Below are 20,588 nucleotides of genomic sequence, written 5' to 3'. Positions count from 1 at the left end.
GCCACTTCTTCCCAGAGCCATTGAATCACCACATTGTCAGAGTGCTGACGGTCACGGGTGTCCCACAACAGTACTCGCTCTTGCACAAGATGAATAAGTTGCTCGTTGTCTATGTTGAGTGTGGCTTCTTCCCGATGTGAAACCTATAGATAAAATAGAAATTAGAATTTTAACTAAAACTGAAAAAAATTGTATTACAACTTTGTTGAAAGGAATACTTACACCCCGTCTTTCCTCCTGAGACACATGAGCCCAACGACCCTGGGAAGAAACCTCTCCACTGGACTGCTCCTGCTCTTCATCACTGCCAGGTACCTGTAAAGAAATTAAATGATTTAAAACATGTGTAGTATTGCCAGTCAATACATATCATTCAGTATGTCCTCTCTCCCCTCTATATCAGTCTGTGATTGTTAGTTTGTTTACTGTAAGTGATATCTGTACTTTGTACTGTATATTACCCTTCTCATGTACAGCACCATGGAATCAATGATGCTATATAAATAAATAGTAATATAGCAAATGTTATTACATAATCTTTGCCCGGTCCACCCTGGGAAGAAATCTGTTCTTCACTTGAGGACATTTTGGAGAGCAGCCTGCAGTCAAGTGAAACATTACAGAAAATAACAGAAGAAAAATTAAACTTGTAAAGATCCAAAAACAATGTAGAACAAAAAAAAAGGACAACAATACTTACATTACAGGCAGTAGTCTAACACCACAGCAGTCAGCACAGGCCAGGAAAAGATGGCAGCAACAGGAGACAACCACAGCACCAGGAGACAAAATGGAGAAAACCGCTGTACCAGGAGACACCCACTCAGAGAGACAGACATTTCCAAAGCTTCTATACTTACATAGACAGTGTTGTCCTCACCACGACAGAAAGCAGCAAAACAGGAAACAAAATCGAGAAAACCGCTGCACCAGTAGACACCCACTGTGCAGGAGAGAATTGGCCAGTCTACAAGGAACAGAAAAAGCATTCAGAGAGACAGACATTCCCAAAGTTTCTATACTTACATAGACAGTGTTGTCCTCACCACGACAGAAAGCAGCACCAGGAGATGAACTGGAGAAACCCACTGCACCAGGAGCCAACCAGGAGCCAACCACTGCACCAGGACAGTCGACACATCTAAAAGTAAACAGAAAAAAAATTTAGTACAAAGTACAGAACAGCATTGAGGGAGGATGACATTTGCTAAGGTTCTATACTTACACAGCCAGTGTTGTGGTATTGTCCAGCGTCCAGAGAGTTATGGCCTTGCTGTGTCCACACTTCACTTTATAGAGCTCTCAATTATCAGGTGGTTGAATCACTTCCTGGACCAACTCATTAAAAAACGCATACGTATAGAACGCATGTCCTTGCGTACGCATGCTTTGCCATAGATAGCAATGCGTTTATTTGACGCACTCATCCGCGCGCATGAATGCGCATATTTGACAGATTTTTGCCGCTTCCAAAAAATCCAACATGATGCGTTCGTCGTACCCCGCCGCACGCCGATAAACAAAGCATGCGTACGCTAACACATGCAAACTGATGCAAATGCATGCCCCTGCATACACCATGTTAAAGATAGGTAAATATGACGCATTCGGATTGCTGCAGATGAAACGTTACGCAAACAGACACAAATGTGAAACCAGCCTTAGTTTTCCATATTGCCAAAAAAAGATGTATAAAGACCGGCTCCTTAGTCATTTATTTTTGTTCATCTTAATAGTTTTTTAGTTTTTTGTCTCTGCCCCTTTTAATAATATGTACATTGCCGTAAAATGCATTGCACATTTGCCCTCGCTGCTTCCTGGAAATCTAATGTGAGACTGTCTGTACTACTATGCCTGAAATATTCTAAGTTGTAAAGCCAAGTAACGGTGAACCTGAGGTCAAGACTAAAACAAACAATTGTTCTCACATTTTACATATTTATTTTCATAGCAATCTATCTGCCTGTAAATTTGAGTTTTAGTTAAACCCATAATTATGTACTATAAATCTCTACAAAAGGATGTATCTTTTCAAAACAACTGGACAATAATCCTCAACTAAATGCTATTTATCCAGAAGGAACGTGTGTTGTGATGGTCTGATTCATCTATTTTCCACGGTATTGTTCTGGCTGTTTGGACTTTTCTATACTATTCTTGTCTCTGCATGGAAAACACCTGGCTTACAAAATATGTATTATGGATTAGACTCAAAACAATGACTTCAGAGCTGAGATGAGCATAGCCACTATCCCGAGGCAACATGTGGTATCATCAGAAGCAGTGGGAGGTGATGGAGGAAGGATTGTGCAATGGGAGGGATTACTCTCTAGATGCAGTTGTTACTATCTTCCACTAGGAGAACTTCTCAAGAGACTTAAATAAGACTGATAGACGACATTGTGCATTTAGTTCTTTGCTTCGCCTGCCTCTCATCAGCTCTTTAGATAGGTGATAGAGAAGGTAGACGCTGTGTCCAGCAGAGTTTCACCTAACTAACTGAATTTTCTACTCTATTTTTTATTATAGAAAATGGCCAATTCAGGCTTACAATTGTTAGGCTTTGCTTTGGCTTGTATAGGGTGGATTGGGTTTATAGTAGCAGTAGCTATTCCACAATGGAAGATGTCCTCTTTTGCTGGAGACGCCATCATAACAGCGCAAGTGACTTACGAAGGACTATGGATGTCCTGTGTCATGCAGAGCACAGGACAAATGCAATGCAAATCGTATGATTCTCTGCTGAAGCTGGGAAGTAAGTACAACTCTGAAATATGTGTATTTGACATTTTCTATATATTCTACTATTTATCAAGCTATACATTTGCCTCAAGTCTAATTATCTATCGTATATCTACATGCAAAAAAAAGCAAAAAAGGAACAAGTCATATAATTCCAATGACAAAAGAGTGAGGGCTTTATTGGCGAATGCATAAGGATCTATCTATCTATTTACCATCACAAATGGTCAACTATTTCATACATTTGTTTTGTTTGTACTAGTACAGTACTTATGTGTTTACTAAGTTTCATGAAATGGAATAGCATCCATACCTGTGACCCTGGCCTTATTCTGGTCCTATGATTAATCATGTGAGCTAGAAAGACTATGCCTTAGGTCAGGGGTCCCCAACCAGTGGCTCAGGGGCCACATGTACTTGGCGAGTGCAAGATGTGTAGCTGTCTGCCTGCTTTGTGCATTAGCATCTGGTTTAGCAACCAGTTCTGAGGAGAAGGTCTGTAGATGGTGACTTTTATGAGTAGTCTTGCGTAGAAGAGAAGATCTGGATATGCATATCCTTGTGGGGATAGGAAGATAACTAAATATGGTAAGCTGTAGTTAGGATGATACTGTTAGAAGGGAGCTTGAAGCTGAACATAATAGTGTGGCATGTATGCTTGGCACGAGAACACCAAATGAGGTTAATGTGGGAACCCATAGATGTAATTATACTGCCTACAAAGGAGTGGGGTACAAGTTCTATATGGGCAAGCTGTGGCAGTCATAATATTGGTAATGGTGGGCTCTTAGTGTCACTTTTGATCGGTGGGGGCAGGCTTGGATGTGCTTCGCAATCATGTTGAATGTGGCTCTCAAGGTGAGAAATGTTGGAGACCACTAACTTAGGTGATTGACTGGCATTTATGCATAACAGCATATACATTAAACAATATGATGGGCTACTTATGCTATCTTGTACGTAATATAGTAACTTTAATATATTGTAATAATGACTATATACAGTATGGTTCTTCAAAAGTGAATAGACTATGACCTCATACGAGTGTTTAGACCATAGGACATGATTAATATCAACCTGTTGAGACATCTAAGTCTTCTTCTTGACTATTTTTGAGGCTTTGACTTTTGTTTGCTACAGATATTGGGTTAAAAGCATTTCTGGGCTGTGTGTTGCTTCTTCTACAAGGTGATAAAAGCATATTATGTATATGATGATTTATGTCTAGGAGAACATTTTAAGATTGATCCGTATATTATTATTTAGTCATAGTTATCTGGCGTTTTCAAGTTGACATAGTATACAGACCTATCCTTGGATCATATTGATATCTGCAGCAATTCAGCTTCAATGATAATTGCTTTAGAACTTTTTTTACAGGATCTTATCTGACAGCACTGTAAAAATACTATGTTCTAGGCAATGTTCACTTCACAACATGAAAGCTAGAATCCAGTGTGATTAGGTATACCATCATCAAAGGAATGCTGCTATGGTTTCCAGACAAGTGAGGGCAAGTTAAGACTCAGTGTCTATTTAATAGTATGATACAAAAGGTAATGATGTGCTTAGCTCAGAGGAACCAATCACTGACTTATCCAACTTGAAAAGTCTTGTCCAGTGTTTCTCAATATTCCTAATTTTGCAAATTGTCTCTTCAGAGAGGAAGAGGACTAGAACTCTAGTGCCACCTATTGGAGGTAGCAATCCTAAAAGTCAATGTTGACCCTTTAACGAGCCTAGTTACATGACTTAGGATAAAAGCCAAGCCAGAATCTCCATTTGCAGACACTGTGTTTCGGGGTACTGCCCCTCATCAGTGCAAAGTGGGAGATCTGGTTTGGCTGTGAGAGAGGCGTCTGACCGATATCCAAGAAGTATCATTTCTCCTTGTGGATAATGACATGCTAAGCATGTCGAGGTGAGGAGACTTAAAGCCGCAATGCTCCTCTGGGAAATATGCTAATTATGCAAATTGTCTCTTCAGAGAGGAAGAGGACTAGAACTCTAGTGCCACCTATTGGAGGTAGCAAGACGCCTCTCTCACAGCCAAACCAGATCTCCCACTTTGCACTGATGAGGGGCAGTACCCAGAAACACAGTGTCTGCAAATGGAGATTCTGGCTTGGCTTTTATCCTAAGACATGTAACTAGGCTCATTAAAGGGTCAACATTGACTTTTAGGATTGCTACCTCCAATAGGTGGCACTAGAGTTCTAGTCCTCTTCCTCTCTTGAGACAATTTGCATAATTAGCATATTTCCCAGAGGAGCATTGCGGCTTTAAGTCTCCTCACCTCGACATGCTTAGCATGTCATTCTCCGCAAGAAGAAATTATACTTCTTGGATATCAATATTCCTAAGTACATCCTACTCAAATTATACCACAGTACTATGAAGAATATGATCATACATGAAAATTAGTGCTATGAACAATAGAACATAGGCAAAATTTACGTACCCCATAGGAAAGGGTGCACAAGCTGCAGGGCGACCAGCCATTTAGTGTAGCCCCATCTTTCTGTATACAGTAATTTTCATATCAGAGGAAAAAAAAGAGTGAAATTGAGCAGGAGCAATGATGGGAAAGCACAGAGAGAGCACTGGGTAATTATATCTGGGTCCTCCATATATCAATTGACTAGGGTTCCTGGGCCCCTGTTTAGCTATCTAGAAAGGAGTATGTGACTATGAGAGGTGGCTGTTGATGCTGCTCTGGCTATTATAAGAGTATTGGGTGTTGCAGTAGATGGCCGCTTTTCACAAAGTCCTCAAAGGAGAGCGTTACAGATGTGCATGGTCTTCTACTCTCTAGAGTACTGATTGGGGGAGAAGAGCACCCCATTCCCAAATATTTGGGAGTCTTAGTAGTGGAACATGTATCACGTAGGCTAGTTTCACACTAGCGTTCGGCAGGGCTGCGGATGGCAGCCTGCTTCCTCCTTTCGTCCTCCGTTAAGTCCTGCCCACTGACACACCTCTTCATTCAGCTCCGCCTACGTCTGCATGTGTCCTGCGTACCCTATCTTTAACTTTGGGTACGCAGGCAATGCGGATGTATGCTGACAAATCCGCATGCGTCGTTTTGACGCGTCCGCTTACTGCAACAAAATGCAACTTGTTGCGTTCGGTGCAGCGTCAAAACGATGCATGTGGATGCGTCAAGATACATCCACATGGCCTGCATACCCAATGTTAAAGATAGGGTAAACAGGACGCATGCTGACGTAGGCTGAGCTGAAGGAAGAGGTGCGGCAGTGGGCGAAGCTTAATTGAAGATCGAAGAAGTAGGCTGCAGTCCGCAGCGCTACAAAACACTATTGTGAAGCCAGCCTTAGATATTTATAGCAAATACTTTTGATATGTCATAAACCCCCTCAAAAGGGAATGCCAATTTAAGTATTATTGCGGTCCTCGGAAGTCATTGAGTGTGACAATATGACTCTATCTAAGACCAGAAAAAGTTGTTCACCTGTGCCTTAAAAATATAGCTTATAAGTTGAAAACCAAGAGTCTAATCAATTTCTCCTAGAAATTGAATCTTCTGCAATTATATGCAACTACATATCCTGGTAAGCTGTATGTTAAACTATAAGGTGACCATTGAACATTTGGCATGGGTTGTCACGCAGATCTCACTAGGATTCCGTTATCCATGGTTAAACAATGATATATGTTCAGAGAAAGGAAATAAGTGGCACATCCGTCCACAATATGTAAAAATTCATTTCATGCCTTATTCAAAATTCATTAAAAACATGGAATCCAAAAAAACGCATCAGGTTTTTATTTATATTTTTTGGAATCCATGTTTTTAATGAATTTTGAATAAAGCATAAACTAAATTTTTACATATTGCGAACGGATGTGCCGCCTATTTCCTTTCTGTTAACCTTTGGCTGAGCTTCACCAGCAGGACTGGCACCTGACACACAGATTTTAGCCTCCAATATTGGATGACATGGCTTGGTGATCTTCAAAAATCCCCCCTCTCCTTAAGCAACGATTTATGTTGTGCTTCCTGGGAACTAAAGTAGTAACTTCTTTACTTTTTCAGAGTTAGTTGAACTCATACTTTATTAAAACAGAAACAGATGGTTATTCATCCATGGCTCTCTCCATTCACTTCTATGGAAGATTCAAAAATAGCAGAACGGAGTTGTTAAAACTTACATATTAGTGAACGGAGAAAAGCGTGTGTGTGCTGACATTTTTCCGATCACAGGATACTGGGGACCCCCATTGACAAGAGAGGTGTGAGCCTCAGAGGTTGGACCCTATGACATAGGGCAACACAATGGCTTCGTGGTTAGCATTGCAGCCTCCCTCTAATCCTAGGCTTATTTCAACCAAGGACAACATCTACAGTATAAGGAGTTTGTGTTCTCCTTGTGTTTGCTTGCATTTTCTCAAAAACTCGCAAGACACTGATAGAAAATGTAGGTTCAGAGACCCAATGGAGACAGTGATGAGAATGTTCATAAAGCGCTGCTGAATATGTTGGCTCTATGTAAGTGAGCAAACTACAGTAAATACTATCATGAGAACCATGCATTTCTGGTAAGAACACCCATTAAAACCCATGTCTTGGACATCTTTTATTCATGTTTCCACAATGGATAAATCATGATTTATAAAGCTTACCAGGAAAAGGTTGTAAATAGTGTTGAGCTTTCCGATACCGCAAGTATCGGGTATCGGCCGATATTTGCCGTATCGGAATTCCGATACCGAGTACCGATACTTTTTTCATATCGGATACCGGAATCGGAAGTCCAAAATGCAATGAGCCACAAAAGTGGCTCTGATTGGCTGCCGAAATGACGTCATCATGATGCGCTGTCTGTCTTCATGATGCGCTGACAGTAGTAGTCCCATCATCCGGCTAATGTTTTGAATGTAAAAAAAAAAAAAAAAAATTACATGCTACATACATACAACATGCATACTACATATACGCATGTAACATACATACTACATATATACTACATGCAACATGCATGCAACATACATACTACATACATGCTACATACATACTACATATATACTGCATGCATGCAACATACATCAGAAGCTGTTGGGAAATTATAAAAATCTGGGCAATAAAAAAGTGTCAGCCCAAAACTCCCTCATATGTATATTATGGTAATTTTTATCAAAAAAGCCAATAAACTTTAACTGCAGGAAACAGCTGCCAGGTGCCTTTTATCCAGAGAATGAATGACTTGTGGCCTGAGACATGAAAGTTGAAGTAATTAAGGGTTGGTGATTTTGTAGGCTGAGCTTCATACAGCAAAGATGGCGGGTTCACATCCTTCTCTATCGATGTTAGGATCTTAACAATGCTCTACGTGACTCCTATGTACATTCAGACAAGATTAGGCCTGTCAAAACAGTCATCCTAGAGAGCTGCATATTTTCTACAAAGCAATACACCTCCAAAACATAAAAGACAAGAATTAACAGAGTACCTAACCTTAACCAAAGAACATTCCAGGTTCAATATACTAAGTTAACTATTTCTTTCCAAACTGAAGAACAGCAGTGGACACAGACAGGAGAAAGTCCCTGTGTAAAATCAGTATATACAGATGTAGCAAAGGTTAGCTTAACGCAGATAACACAGTTCTGGAACATTATGGCGCAAAAAAATGTATTTTGACATTCAACTTGTCATTGGTCAATGATTTGTGCTTCTTATCTTGACCTTCTTAAATAAAATAGCCTTCTGCAACAAAGTATTAAAATGTTATTTGTCAAGTTAAACTTTACAACATCTGAATTCCCCTTGCTCCCTCACAGCTCATACGTGCCTTTTACAGTTAACTCATAATTGTAATCTATGAAAATTAGCAGCTTGCACCCTTACAAGCTATCTAATTGGTACTAAAAGCTCTGTTCACATCTCGTTTTAAGCCTTATGTATGAGGCCTTTGTTGAGTGGACTCCAAATGTATACTATAACAGACGGTTTTAATGTATCCCACTCTATAGGCATGCTAGGGAATATGTTGCCTACTATCCTCCTCCCTTTCCATCTAGAGACTAGGACCTTTCTCCATGGCAGCATCTTGTAGCTAGGATTGACTCTGTGGGTAATGTAAGTGACTCGCCGGCATAGCCCAGGGTTCAGCTCTTCCCTCTACTTTCATCTCAAAAGATTCTGTTATGTCAGTGAAATATATTTTCACTTGAAAAAAGTTACCGGACCCTTGCCTTATGGAGGAAATACTGTCTCGTCATACTTCAGCTAGATTAGTCCCTTGCAGCTGATTATGATGCTTTTGGAAACCACAACACTTAGTCACATAACTGGAAAGCTGGTGAGAGGTGCAACTGGATGGACTGAAGCTACAGTTATCCAAGCTTTGAAAAACAAGCTGTAAAGCCAAGACCACGGTGACATTCTTCACCAGCCTCTGAGTGCTTTGGGGAAGCTCCAGTGATAACTGTCCCTACATGGAAGGTGATGTCAACAGAGCCTCCAAACACGTATGTTTAATGGATTCCTGTGATGGAGGCTGTACAGTATATATAAAATAGAATAGTTTACATGATTTCCTAATGTATTAAATGGTATGAGAAATGAACAGGTACTATAAACCATTAATAACTTTTTAGATAGCATTGGTTTACTATACTAACTGATTCCCAGTAAGTTAACATACCGGCTCTGATTTATCAAAGCTCTTACAACATAATTCTGACATAAAAAGCTTTGAAAAGTTGAAAACTTCTTACACAATTTAAAGTTGTTAAAAAATGTGGTGACTTTTGTTATTTTCATGGCAGTTTTACGTCAGCAGCTGGACAGGGACATGACAGGGGTGTGACACTGGACTTGTTTGAGCTTTGTACTCTACTAGAAGTTGGATTATGAATATGGAAACTCTTCAACAAGAGAACAACGGCAGTCATCCCAATGTTTGCTCTGTATGTCACAATCAAAGAAGCAAGAGATGTTGATAATTATAAATAATGACAACTAAGAAAACTCTAGGGATGAGGGACAATGTTACATTTCATTTAAAAATAAAATCATGCAGCAGTCTCTTGCCATCTCACTAGGCATCACCGCTGAGGGCAGTGATTGGCAACAGTGGTATGTCTTGTAGATGTGACATTACCACTGCATCCCTGTAAATAAATGTTGGCAGCGGATTATTCAGGATCCTCTCCAAGCATGTGGCAACAGAGCTTCTTTATTCAGGAACAAACAGGAACAATATATGATAAGCTTAATAGATCAGGAATAAATCATTTGTGTGTCTCTATCTGTGCAGCATCTACAGCAGTCTGTTTCTCTCATACACAGACACAGGAAAAACAGGAACCACAGTCACATGCTTTCCCTGAGTGAGCCTCTGGGAGTTTTTTTTGTTCTAACTTTATGAACAGCATGTAAATTTAGCAACTGAACATTCAAAGACAGGAATGGAGTTGTTGCGCCAAACATATTCCAACAATAAAACATCAGCAGTGTGGAGCGGCAAGGGCTTAAGTACTTCTGGTTTTGTTATTTCAACAACCTTGTCCCACTATTCTAGGAACCTGGACAACTCCTTTAGTCTATAGTTAAGAGGGAAAACAAACATTTGCAAAGCCTCCCAAAAATGACCGATTTGGCAAAATTATTTCAAGGGAGCAGTAGCAATTCAAGAAAGAGGTCACAACAGTTCTTAGGGACCAGCCAAAAAAACATTCATTTTCTATATATAACCTAAGATTATAATTTGGGACTCTGAGATAAGAGTAGATATTGCAAACAAATATTTTTAAATGTTATAATTTTAGAGTATACTTTATATATATTTTATTAATTTAGTGAAAGACAACAATTCTGACAGTGTTCTTTTAGGATATTTTTATGTTGTTATATTTTTATATGCTAAGATATAAAAAAAAACCCTTAGGCTGAGTTCACACGTGGCGTTTTTTTCGCGTTTCCGCTGCGGTTTTAACCTTGCGATTTTGCCGCAAAAATGCGAAAAATAAGCATCCCATGCATTCCTAAGGGATTCCGCAATGCTGTGCTAATGCTGCGGTTTTTACCGCGGCGGAATCGCTTTGCAGTAAAAAACGCAGCATGCTCATTAATTTCACAGAATCGCGGCGATCCCGCACCCATAGGAATGCATTGTTCTGCTTACTTTCCGCATGTGGCTGTGCACACCATGCGAAAAGTAAGCAGAACATTTGCGGATGGTACCCACGGTCCGGAGGAGAGGAGACTGTTCTCCGGGCTTTGGGTACCATATCCCTGTAAAAAATAGAATTTAAAATAAAAAATATTGTTATTCTCACCTTCCGACGTCCCACGCAGCCTTCCCGCCTCTCTCCACGCTTCCGGTCCCAGTAAGCCTTTGCGAGTGATGATGTCCATTCTCGCGGGATCGCAAAGTCTCGCGGTCATTCTCGCGACGTCATTGCGAATGACCGCGAGATGTCGCAATCCCGCGAGAACAGACGTCATCGCGGTAATTGTCGCAAAGGATTACTGGGACCGGGAGCGTGGAGAGAGGCGGAAAGGCTGTGCGGGACGTCGGAAGGTGAGAATAACAATATTTTTTTTTATTATTATTTTTTACATTCTATCTTTTACTATTGATGCCGCATAGGCGGCCTCAATAGTAAAAAGTTGGTCACACTCGTCAAACACTATGTTTGACGAGTGTGACCAACCTGTCAATCAGTTCTCCAAGCGATGCTCCAGATCGCTTGGAAAACGCTAGCAATTCTGCAAGCTAATTACGCTTGCAAAATGCTAGTTTTTCCGCGGGAATTTAAAATGCGATTTTCCCGCGGAATGGAATTCCGGAATTCTCGCGGTAATTTCCGCAAGAGTTCCGCTACGTGTGAACCCAGCCTTAACCTTACTGTATTTATTGACACAATTACCAAATGTACTGTATTGTTTTATTTTACTTTCCCTATTTTTGCATTGTAATTGGATTTTAATGGGACATTTATTGCCTTCAGTTTTTTAACGACAAAAACTGTTTGCTCTACTTAATAGACTCAGTACATGCTATGAAAACAAATCAGCTCGCAATTGTTTTTGTGGGGGTGCGGGGACCCCCTCCATCTATTGAATTCCATGTATAAATAGAAAAAACAAATCTAAATCAATGGTCAAGTTGAAAATCTTAGCTAAATACGGACTAAGCTGAAAAGTGAATCTAACTACAGGGATTAAATTCTGTAGAGCTATAGATGTAAATGTAGCTAAGAATATATTTTACTGTTCTTTATCTCTGAGAAAATGTAATCCAGGGGAAAAAAAAAACTTCCATAACCGCACAAAGAGTAGACCAGGGTTGGGTTTCCGAGCTTCAGGAGGTAGAAGAATCTTTTGGACGAACTTACAATAAAAACAGAGCCAGGTTTAAACTTGCTTACAAGTTAGAAATGTTGCTACTTTTCAAGTTAGAACTTGGCAAAGAATTAAAAACAGGAAGATTTTTAAAGAAGTTGTTATTATACAGTCACCTAATCTTCGAAGCGAAAGACATAATAATATTGGTCGTCCATGAAAAGAATAAATCATCTGCCAAGTATAATAAAAATAGAAAAAAATCAATTGTAAAAACTATTACATTTAATATCCGCTGCTGGTTACCAATGACTGACTATGGTTTTAGGTCTTTATTTTGAGAACATGTTACTGGTTATTATTCTTGGGGAGCTTTCTCCTATACATTTGGGGCTTGAAATGTTTATAACATTCTTGGTAAGTGGTGATTTAATGATGCAAAATATATTCCAAAGTTTGACATCCCAATACGGACCTAAAGCAGGATGTGACAAATAGAGTAGGCTCTAAGCCGCCATGAGATATGCAGCACGACCATGAATTATGCATCTTAACTGTATCATTGTTAAAATCACCCAAGGCAATATTCTCCACAAATTGTCTATTACGTCAATGTGAAATATAATAAGTTAACGAGAAAACATATTCACATGTCCAATGGAAACATATTTAGGGAACCTACATGAAGGTACATGCAGTCCCTGCTGATACTTACTCAGCAAATGAGGGAAGTTGTGTGAACAACAGAGGTGCATTTACAGCATATAGGCCAATTTCTGCACATTGACCGATACAAACGGTGTGTACAGAATGATCTTTAATAAAGTCGTTCTGTCCACATATAAAATGCAGCTAAACCACGATCTAATCCACTAACAAACCAGCAGTTTGCCCATCCATCAAGTTGATTAATGACATGTTTGCAATGGCCAATGATCAGAAACAAGAGTTTTTATGAACCCTCGGTAATTATGAGCGTATGATAAAGGGCCTTAAAGGGAACTTGTCAAGTGAAAGAATGCTATTAACCTGCAGATATGGGGTAAGAATGGGGGGTAATAGTGTTCTGAACCTGCCTGATGCTCGCATACTGAGCTCCACTGCCGGGCCTAATGCCAAACTGCTGTCAGTCAGTGCCGGGAGCGCAGTTACAGCAACCACTCTCTATGCAGAGAGCAATGATTGACCCTGTGCCACTGCCGACCCGGTGACTGAACACCGAATGCTGACAGGAGGAATATAGGTTCATTTCCTCCTGGCAGTGGACTCAATGTGCGGGCACCAGGCAAATTCCATACACTATTAACCTGCATATTAATCCCATATCTCTGGATTAATAGAGTTTTTTTACATGACAGTTTCCCCTTAAAGAGTAGAATCATAGAATCGTAGAGTTGGAAGGGACCTCCTGGGCCATCTGGTCCAACCCCTTCTCAAAGGAGGATTCGCTAAATCATCCCAGACAGATGTCTGTCCAGCCTCTGTTTGAAGACTTTTATTGAAGGAGAACTCACCACCTCCCGTGACAGCCTGTTCCACTCATTGATCACTCTAACTGTCAAAAAGTTTTTTCTAATATCTAATCTGTGTCTCCTCCCATTAAGTTTCATCCCATTGCTTCTAGTCTTTCCTTGTGCAAGTGAGAATAAAGGTGACCCTTCTACAATGTGACAGCCCTTGAGATATTTGTGGACAGCTATTAAGTCTCCTCTCAGTCTTCTCTTCTGCAAGCTAAACATTCCCAAATACTGCAACCTTTCCTCATAATACAGGGTTTGCAGACCTGTCACCATTCTGGTCGCTCTTTTCTGAACTTGCTCCAGTTTGTTGATATCTTTTTTAAAATGTGGTGCCCAAAACTGGACACAGTATTCCAGATGAGGTCTGACCAAAGAGGAGTAGAGGGGAATAATGACTTCACGTGATCTAGACTGTATGCTTCTGTTAATGCATCCTAGAATTGCATTTGCCTTTGTTGCTGCTGCATCACACTGTTGACTCATATTCAGTCTGTGATCTATTAGTATACCCAAGTCTTTTTCAGATGTGCTGTTGCTTAGCCCTATTCCTCCCATTCTGTATATGCTTTTTTCATTTGTATTGCCCAGATGTAGTACTTTGCATTTTTCCCTGTTAAAAACCATTCTGTTAGTTGCTGCCCACTGCTTCAGTTTATTTAGATCTTTTTGAATCCTCTCTCTCTCTATTCTCTAGTATTAGCTATCTCTCCTAGCTTTGTGTCATCAGCAAATTTAATCAGTTTACCCTCAATTCCTTCATCTAAATAATTGATAAAGATGTTAAACAAGTACCTGACATCTGATACATGCTGCCAAGTCCATGAGCAGCATGTATCAGGCACTGGCTGTACGGCCTCAGTGAGCTATGTTTGACATTGAAATGTTGTGGCTTTTCATAGAAAAACATATTTTTAGTAGTCAATGTACACATATAGGCAAGGACCAGCGACAGCGGGCACGATGTCCAACAAGTCTACAGTGCCGCTCAGTCCCCATCAGTTTTTAATGTATGTCTTTCTCTGAAACGTCACAATGTTTCAGATTCATACATACCTGGCTTAAACCGCACAGCCAGTACCTGAAGCATGATGTCCACGGATTGGCAGCATGTATCAGGTTCACTTTAAGTAATTGCTTTAAGATTTCATACTATCAGTTTTAAAGGAATCTGTAAGCAGATGCAAATGAGGCTAAGGAGCTGTTGTAGATCTGAAACCTCCAACTGTATTCTCTGCACAATATTAGGATAATTTTAGTCTTACTTGCCAAAATAAAGGCTAATTTTGTGATGCATTATGTACTTAACAAATAAATGAGATGTACTAACATATCTATCTTCTTTATTCAGGCACTATGCAGGCCACACGGGCTCTGATGATCTGTGGAATCCTTGTGGGATTCTTTGCTGCTTGCATTGCTGCAGTAGGTATGAAATGTCTAACTTGTCTACAGGACGACGAAGTGAAGAAAGCCAAAGTGGGGATCGTAGGTGGCGCTCTCTTCATTATTGCTGGTATGAGTCATTATATTTAGGCGATTTTACAAAACAACCCATGCTCTAAGAATAAATTAACTTTCACCTCGTTATATGTTTCTGTGACCACATAAGCATTCCATTGAGCAGTGGCGCCAATTGCAGCGTGATTAACATCCTAAAGAGGATACGACATTACAAATCCTGAAATACCGCAAATACTCTTGTGTTCTGCCTCACGGTCGTACATAATCTGCTTACTCTGTGCACTACTGCGCCCAATGCTGCAAGACTGAGAAAAGGAATACTTTCATGCTTCTATTAAATACAATTTTAATATAATTATAAACTGTGTAATGTACTCCATCAAACTTTATAGTATGTAATATATAGCAGTAACATTTTTTGCATATACTGAAATAAACTTCTAAATAAATTTCTGTCCGTGTCCGCCAGTCCTTCCATGCTACTCGTGGAGTGCTTCTTTGAGAGTCTTAAACTGAAAATACCCAACTCGAATTTTTTTCACTTTGCGTATCTTCTGAATTATTTGCCCTCTTCTCTTTAGGTCTTTGTGTTCTTATTGCAACAGCATGGTATGGAAATGACATAGCTAGAGCTTTCTATAACGCCTTCACACCAAGCAACTCCAAGTAAGTGCATTATTCAGTATTAGTGGAGGTAGCAATCTCATAAGTCAATATCAATTGACTTAAAATGACTTCCCATGTGCCTTAATATAAGAAGCTAAACCAAGCACTCCATGTACAGAAATGTGTTTCATGCTGTTTGCCCCTTAGCAGTGCAAGGCAAGAGAATGGATTTGGCTGGGTGAGAGGCTTCTAAAAGAGGATTTAAGGGATAAAGTTTCTCCTTGTGAAGAGTGCAAATTGGTTTAAGATAACATTTAAGCCATGCAATGCTCATTTGGGAATTTAAATATGCAAAAAGCATGGAAAAGGCAGGAACTTTACTACCACCTATTAAAAATGTCAATTGTAACAGTCAATTTGACCAGTTAAAGGCCCTTGCTACATGACTGAGGATACGAAGCCAAACTAGGAATTTCATTTAGAGACCTCTTTGAAGAGGTTTTTTGCATATCCCAGATGAGCAATGCACAGCTTATAAATCTCACTATGCCAACTTGGCACTCTTCATAAAGAGAAACTTTACCCCTTAGAAGCTAATTCTATTAGTAAATTATGAATTATACTCAAGTGTAATCTGTAAATTATGGTTGACTGCTTCAATTCATCCTTACTGATTGTGGATACAGTAGTATTTTTGCATTATTTTAAACCCTTCTGTAAAACCTTAATGTGATAACATGCAGCTCATTACTTATCTTATATTATAATTTCTAGAAACCTCATCTTTACCTGTCATTAAAGAAGCTCTCCCGTCAAAGTTTTTATCTTTTTAATATATTGCAATCATATTATATAGCACTGTGCACTTACAATTGCTCATTTTGCCTTTCTACCCAGCTGATTCTTCTCTTTTCCATTAGGATATGACATCACATGATTAAAGCACAGACTAGATAAATCCTTCTAAACTCTGTACAGATATACAGAAACAGGAAGTCCATTTTCCATGCATGAGTCATAAGTCACTGCAAAAGTCTCTGACAGGGGGGCTGAGGGAGCAGCTGGGTCACAAATTGAAGCGAGAATGAGAAATATAGGGAAAAAGGACTTCTTGTTTCTAAGTAGACTTTGTAGAGCAAAGAAAAAGGATGATTTAACTGGGTAGAAAGACAAAATGAGCAATTGTTAGAACATAGTGCTATATAATATGATTATTGTAATATATTAAGAGGATAAAAACTTGAATAAGAGTGCTTTTTTAACTAATGCAAAAGATAAGAACATGAGGTACTACCCAATAGTTAAGATTGATGTTAGACTTTTTACACTTAAAAGTTCAGTAGGCCTTATCTAAAAGAACATTTCTAGTAAAAAATCTAAAATGGTCTTTGTGCCGAGATCAGTCAGAATTCAGCTATAATTTTCTCTAGATGGTTGATGTAAAATATTGAAAACCCTGCCGGTTTTGATACATGAAGCTAAGACACACCTAACAACTGAAACTGTAGAGGGTTAATTCCTGATCTGATAGAAGATAGTGGGATCAGTTGATTACAAGTGACATGAACAATATTTCATCCAGATCTGCCTACCAAGGATTGTTTAGCTAGATAAAAAGCTGTGTGAATGTGTTTCACATGGAATTAGATTGAGCTTACTAATATATTTTAAAAGTGTTGTCCACTGCTAGGACAACCTCTTCTCAATCTGAATGTTTGCCTATGTTAAACTGAATGTTAAAAAAAAACTGGTATGTAGAGGCATGCCAGAAGTTTTGATTGGTGGGGTTAGGGTGCTGAGTACCACAATAATTCCTAAAACCAATGGGCAGAAGTGATTGGCTGAGTGCATGCTCCACCTTGAGACTGAAGATGGCTCAATGTGAGTCTGTTATGTCCGTCTTTAGTCTCGAAGCAGAACAGCACAAAACTTCTTCAGTGTCCATATTGTAAAGCTAGTCCCAGGCACCAAGCACTTCGAAATTGGTTTTGAAACAGATGAAAGCTTACTTCCCTCCTCTTTTGGTCTGTGATGAGTATGGAAAGAGCAGACTAACAGGCTCAAGTCATAAACTAAGCCGACCTCTGTCTTTGTTTATTCATAGCCAAAAAAAGAGGGCATGGTTCTGTCTCTACACCAGCCTTCTCATATATGTTATCAAGACAGTGAGGAGAAAGCTTTCTTCTGTTTTAAATGCAATGTGGAAATGGACTTGATTGGACCCTGGGACTGGAACTGAAATCTAGACATTGGGGAAACTATCATGAGTAAGCTATATCAGTAGCTTTAGTCTATTTCCACTTGAAATGCATCAACTTTGTACCTAACTATACTGTTCCTTTAAAAATCATGAATGTTGCAAAGGCAAATAACACAGAAAATGATTTCTTTTTTTTTTCTTTTTTTTTTGTCCTAGGTATGAGTTTGGTCCAGCTTTATTTATTGGCTGGGCTGGCGCTGCACTGGCCATTTTAGGAGGTGCTCTTCTCTGCTGCTCTTGCCCCAGAAAAGAAACTTCATACCCACCAAGAGGGTACAACAAAAATGCACCTTCAGCACCTTCAGGAAAAGACTATGTGTAAATCTCAATGATACTGCCTAAATATTTCACTGGGAATTGACAATCTTTTTTTACTACTGCCACTAGAGAAATAGTCCCACTTGCCAAAATTACCTGCTATTTGCCAGCAACCCAGTCCATTATTCTAGTAATTAAAAGAAAAGTGGTTTGAAACATCTTGGCCTGAAAATAGAACGTTGCCGGTCATTATCTTATTAATTGAGTGGTGGTTAAAAGGTCAAGAGGCAATGGGAAGTCAAATAGAAAAGTAAAGTAAAAACCAAAATAGAAAATTTCCCAGATGTACAAATCCCATGTGCTGATAAGTAGATTGGTTTATTTATGAAAATGTAATCATCAGTCTTGATGAAGAACAGATTGCAAATCATGCGAAATGGTCATTATAATGCGTTTCTATATTAATAACATATAAAGCATCACTAATTACTGTCCGATATATACATTTATAAGTATTAAGCACTTTTACATATCAGAATCTCAAAGGTTATTTTTTGCATAATTTGGAATTACGGGATGTACCTCTCATTAGTCATAGTTAAATAGAGCTAAGAGACTATTTATTGCATTAAATGAACCACTGTTCAAGCCAGCCACATTATATCTTAGACGTCATTAACTGGGGCCAACAAAACAAAAAGAATTTCTTAGTGTCAAACGATGGTCTTTTTATGGAGTAGTTTTCTTGGGACTAAATTTTGAAAACTAAAAATGCTCTGTTAAGTTGAATATATGAAAGGAGCCCAAGAGCAAATATTTAAATGGGGTCCTTTTTTGGTGCTGGTTAACGTTATCACAATTCTAGCAACATAGGACAGAAATAATTCAAAATTTTTGTGCCCATGTCTTTTTTTTAAGATCCCTGGGTAAATATCCCACACTCCTATTTGTTCCTATTGCAGGACCTGAAGAGAGGAGATTCAGTCAACCTGGCTGGACCCCTCTTGTCAGGACCCCCATGGCATCCCTTATGGTACGTAGAGTCTTGGCTCTCTGAAAGGAACTCTAAATATGAAAAAATGCACAAAAAATAAAGAAACATCCACCAAATCCTCAATCTACTCCTTTCTTTTAATACTATTGTGACTGATCTTTAAAAAAAAAAGCTTGGAAATAATTTTTTAAAAAAAGTTCATATGTGTTGAAATAGATCAGTGAATGCTTTCTCTTCCTATTCATTCCTTAGTAGGTGAACACATGAGAACATAGCTGTATAAGACCAGACAAGTGTCACAGACCTGCAGCTCTGTATCACAATAGGCTTTGTGGTGCGAAATCCGATGTAGAGTGTTTCTCTACAGTCTTGTAAAAAGTACAATATCCTTAATAAACTCTGTATGTATATATGTATAACATTCGCTTTACAATTGATACCAAAAGTATATTTTCTTTCTTTAAAACGTATTTTGCCACACTTGGATTTTATAGTATTAGGAAGATGTATTGTCTAGTGCCAGCATGATAAATCTCAAGCCTCCTAGGAGGATACTCAAATGGCAATGAGCTTTGGAGGTGGTGCATTCTTTAGTATGATGAACCTGATTTTATTGTTTTTGTGATTTTTTTTTTTTTTAAATAAATGACTTGCTTTTACAGTAGCCAAAATGTATTTTGTTTATTGACAGGAATTTTAAATTATATATATATATATATATATATATATATACATATATATATATAATGCAAATTGCCTCTTCAGACAGAAATAGAACTTGAAATCTAGTGTCACCTGTTGGAAGTAGCAATCTTAAAAGTTAATATCAATCCTCTGAGGACCCTTTCAACATGACTTAGTATTAGAAGCCAAATCAGAAAATCTAGTCACAGACACTTGTTTTGGGGTGTTTGCTCATACTTAGTGCAATACAGGAGATCTGAATGGTTCAGTGAGAGGCCTATTCCTGGGATCTAAGGGGGTACATTTCTCCTTGTGGAGAGGGCTTAGCCAGTGTATGGAGACTTATAGGCCATGCAAACGCGTTGCAGATGTTGTTCTTTGTGGGATTTGAACCCAGGACCCCAGTGATGCAAAGCAACAGTACTACCCTATAGTGCTAATCTATAGCTTTGATATGCAATAGTTCCACTTTGTGACTATTCTGAAGACTGTACTGTATAGATAATACTATATAGACAATAACTGACCATATGACATCTAGAAAAAGTTAAGAGGATTAGACAGAGCACTTTCCTATATCAGTGAGGATTACATTAATGGCATATTCTACCAAAATGCCTCCATAGTCTGTATTCAGCTTCATTAATGTACATTTTCACTTCTAAAAAAAGTTATCAGGGTCATAGCATGTAGAAGAGGTTGGGTGCAAATGTCAGTAGATTCTGCTGCTTATTGGCCAGGCTGGATAGT

At 39.0% G+C, this 20,588-nt stretch overlaps 1 protein-coding gene across 1 annotated transcript; it reads left to right on the top strand.

Moving 5' to 3' along the window:
• Positions 1 to 2,386: 2,386 nt before the first annotated feature.
• Positions 2,387 to 19,818, top strand: CLDN1 (claudin 1). Its single transcript, XM_073589426.1, has 4 exons — positions 2,387 to 2,755; positions 14,924 to 15,088; positions 15,618 to 15,702; positions 18,059 to 19,818. Exons 1-4 carry the CDS (start codon positions 2,533 to 2,535, stop codon positions 18,222 to 18,224), a joined length of 639 nt encoding a protein of 212 aa, XP_073445527.1. The 5' UTR covers positions 2,387 to 2,532; the 3' UTR covers positions 18,225 to 19,818.
• Positions 19,819 to 20,588: the final 770 nt, after the last annotated feature.

Source organism: Dendrobates tinctorius, unplaced genomic scaffold (genome assembly GCF_039654945.1).
Source record: "Dendrobates tinctorius isolate UK_male_01 unplaced genomic scaffold, ASM3965494v1 ptg000107l, whole genome shotgun sequence".
In the NCBI taxonomy this organism is placed as follows: domain Eukaryota; kingdom Metazoa; phylum Chordata; class Amphibia; order Anura; family Dendrobatidae; genus Dendrobates; species Dendrobates tinctorius.
The sequence above is the reverse complement of the archived record's forward strand: the minus strand, read 5'-3'. Positions and strand labels throughout refer to the sequence as shown.

What these genes read in the sequence shown, in the direction of transcription:
- CLDN1 (XM_073589426.1), top strand. Translation starts at nt 2,533, where the DNA reads ATGGCCAATTCAGGCTTACAATTGTTAGGCTTTGCTTTGGCTTGTATA. An exon ending in CGCTCTCTTCATTATTGCTG is followed by an intron (nt 15,089 to 15,617) that starts GTATGAGTCATT and finishes TCTTCTCTTTAG; the next exon opens with GTCTTTGTGTTCTTATTGCA. An exon ending in TTCACACCAAGCAACTCCAA is followed by an intron (nt 15,703 to 18,058) that starts GTAAGTGCATTA and finishes TTTTTGTCCTAG; the next exon opens with GTATGAGTTTGGTCCAGCTT.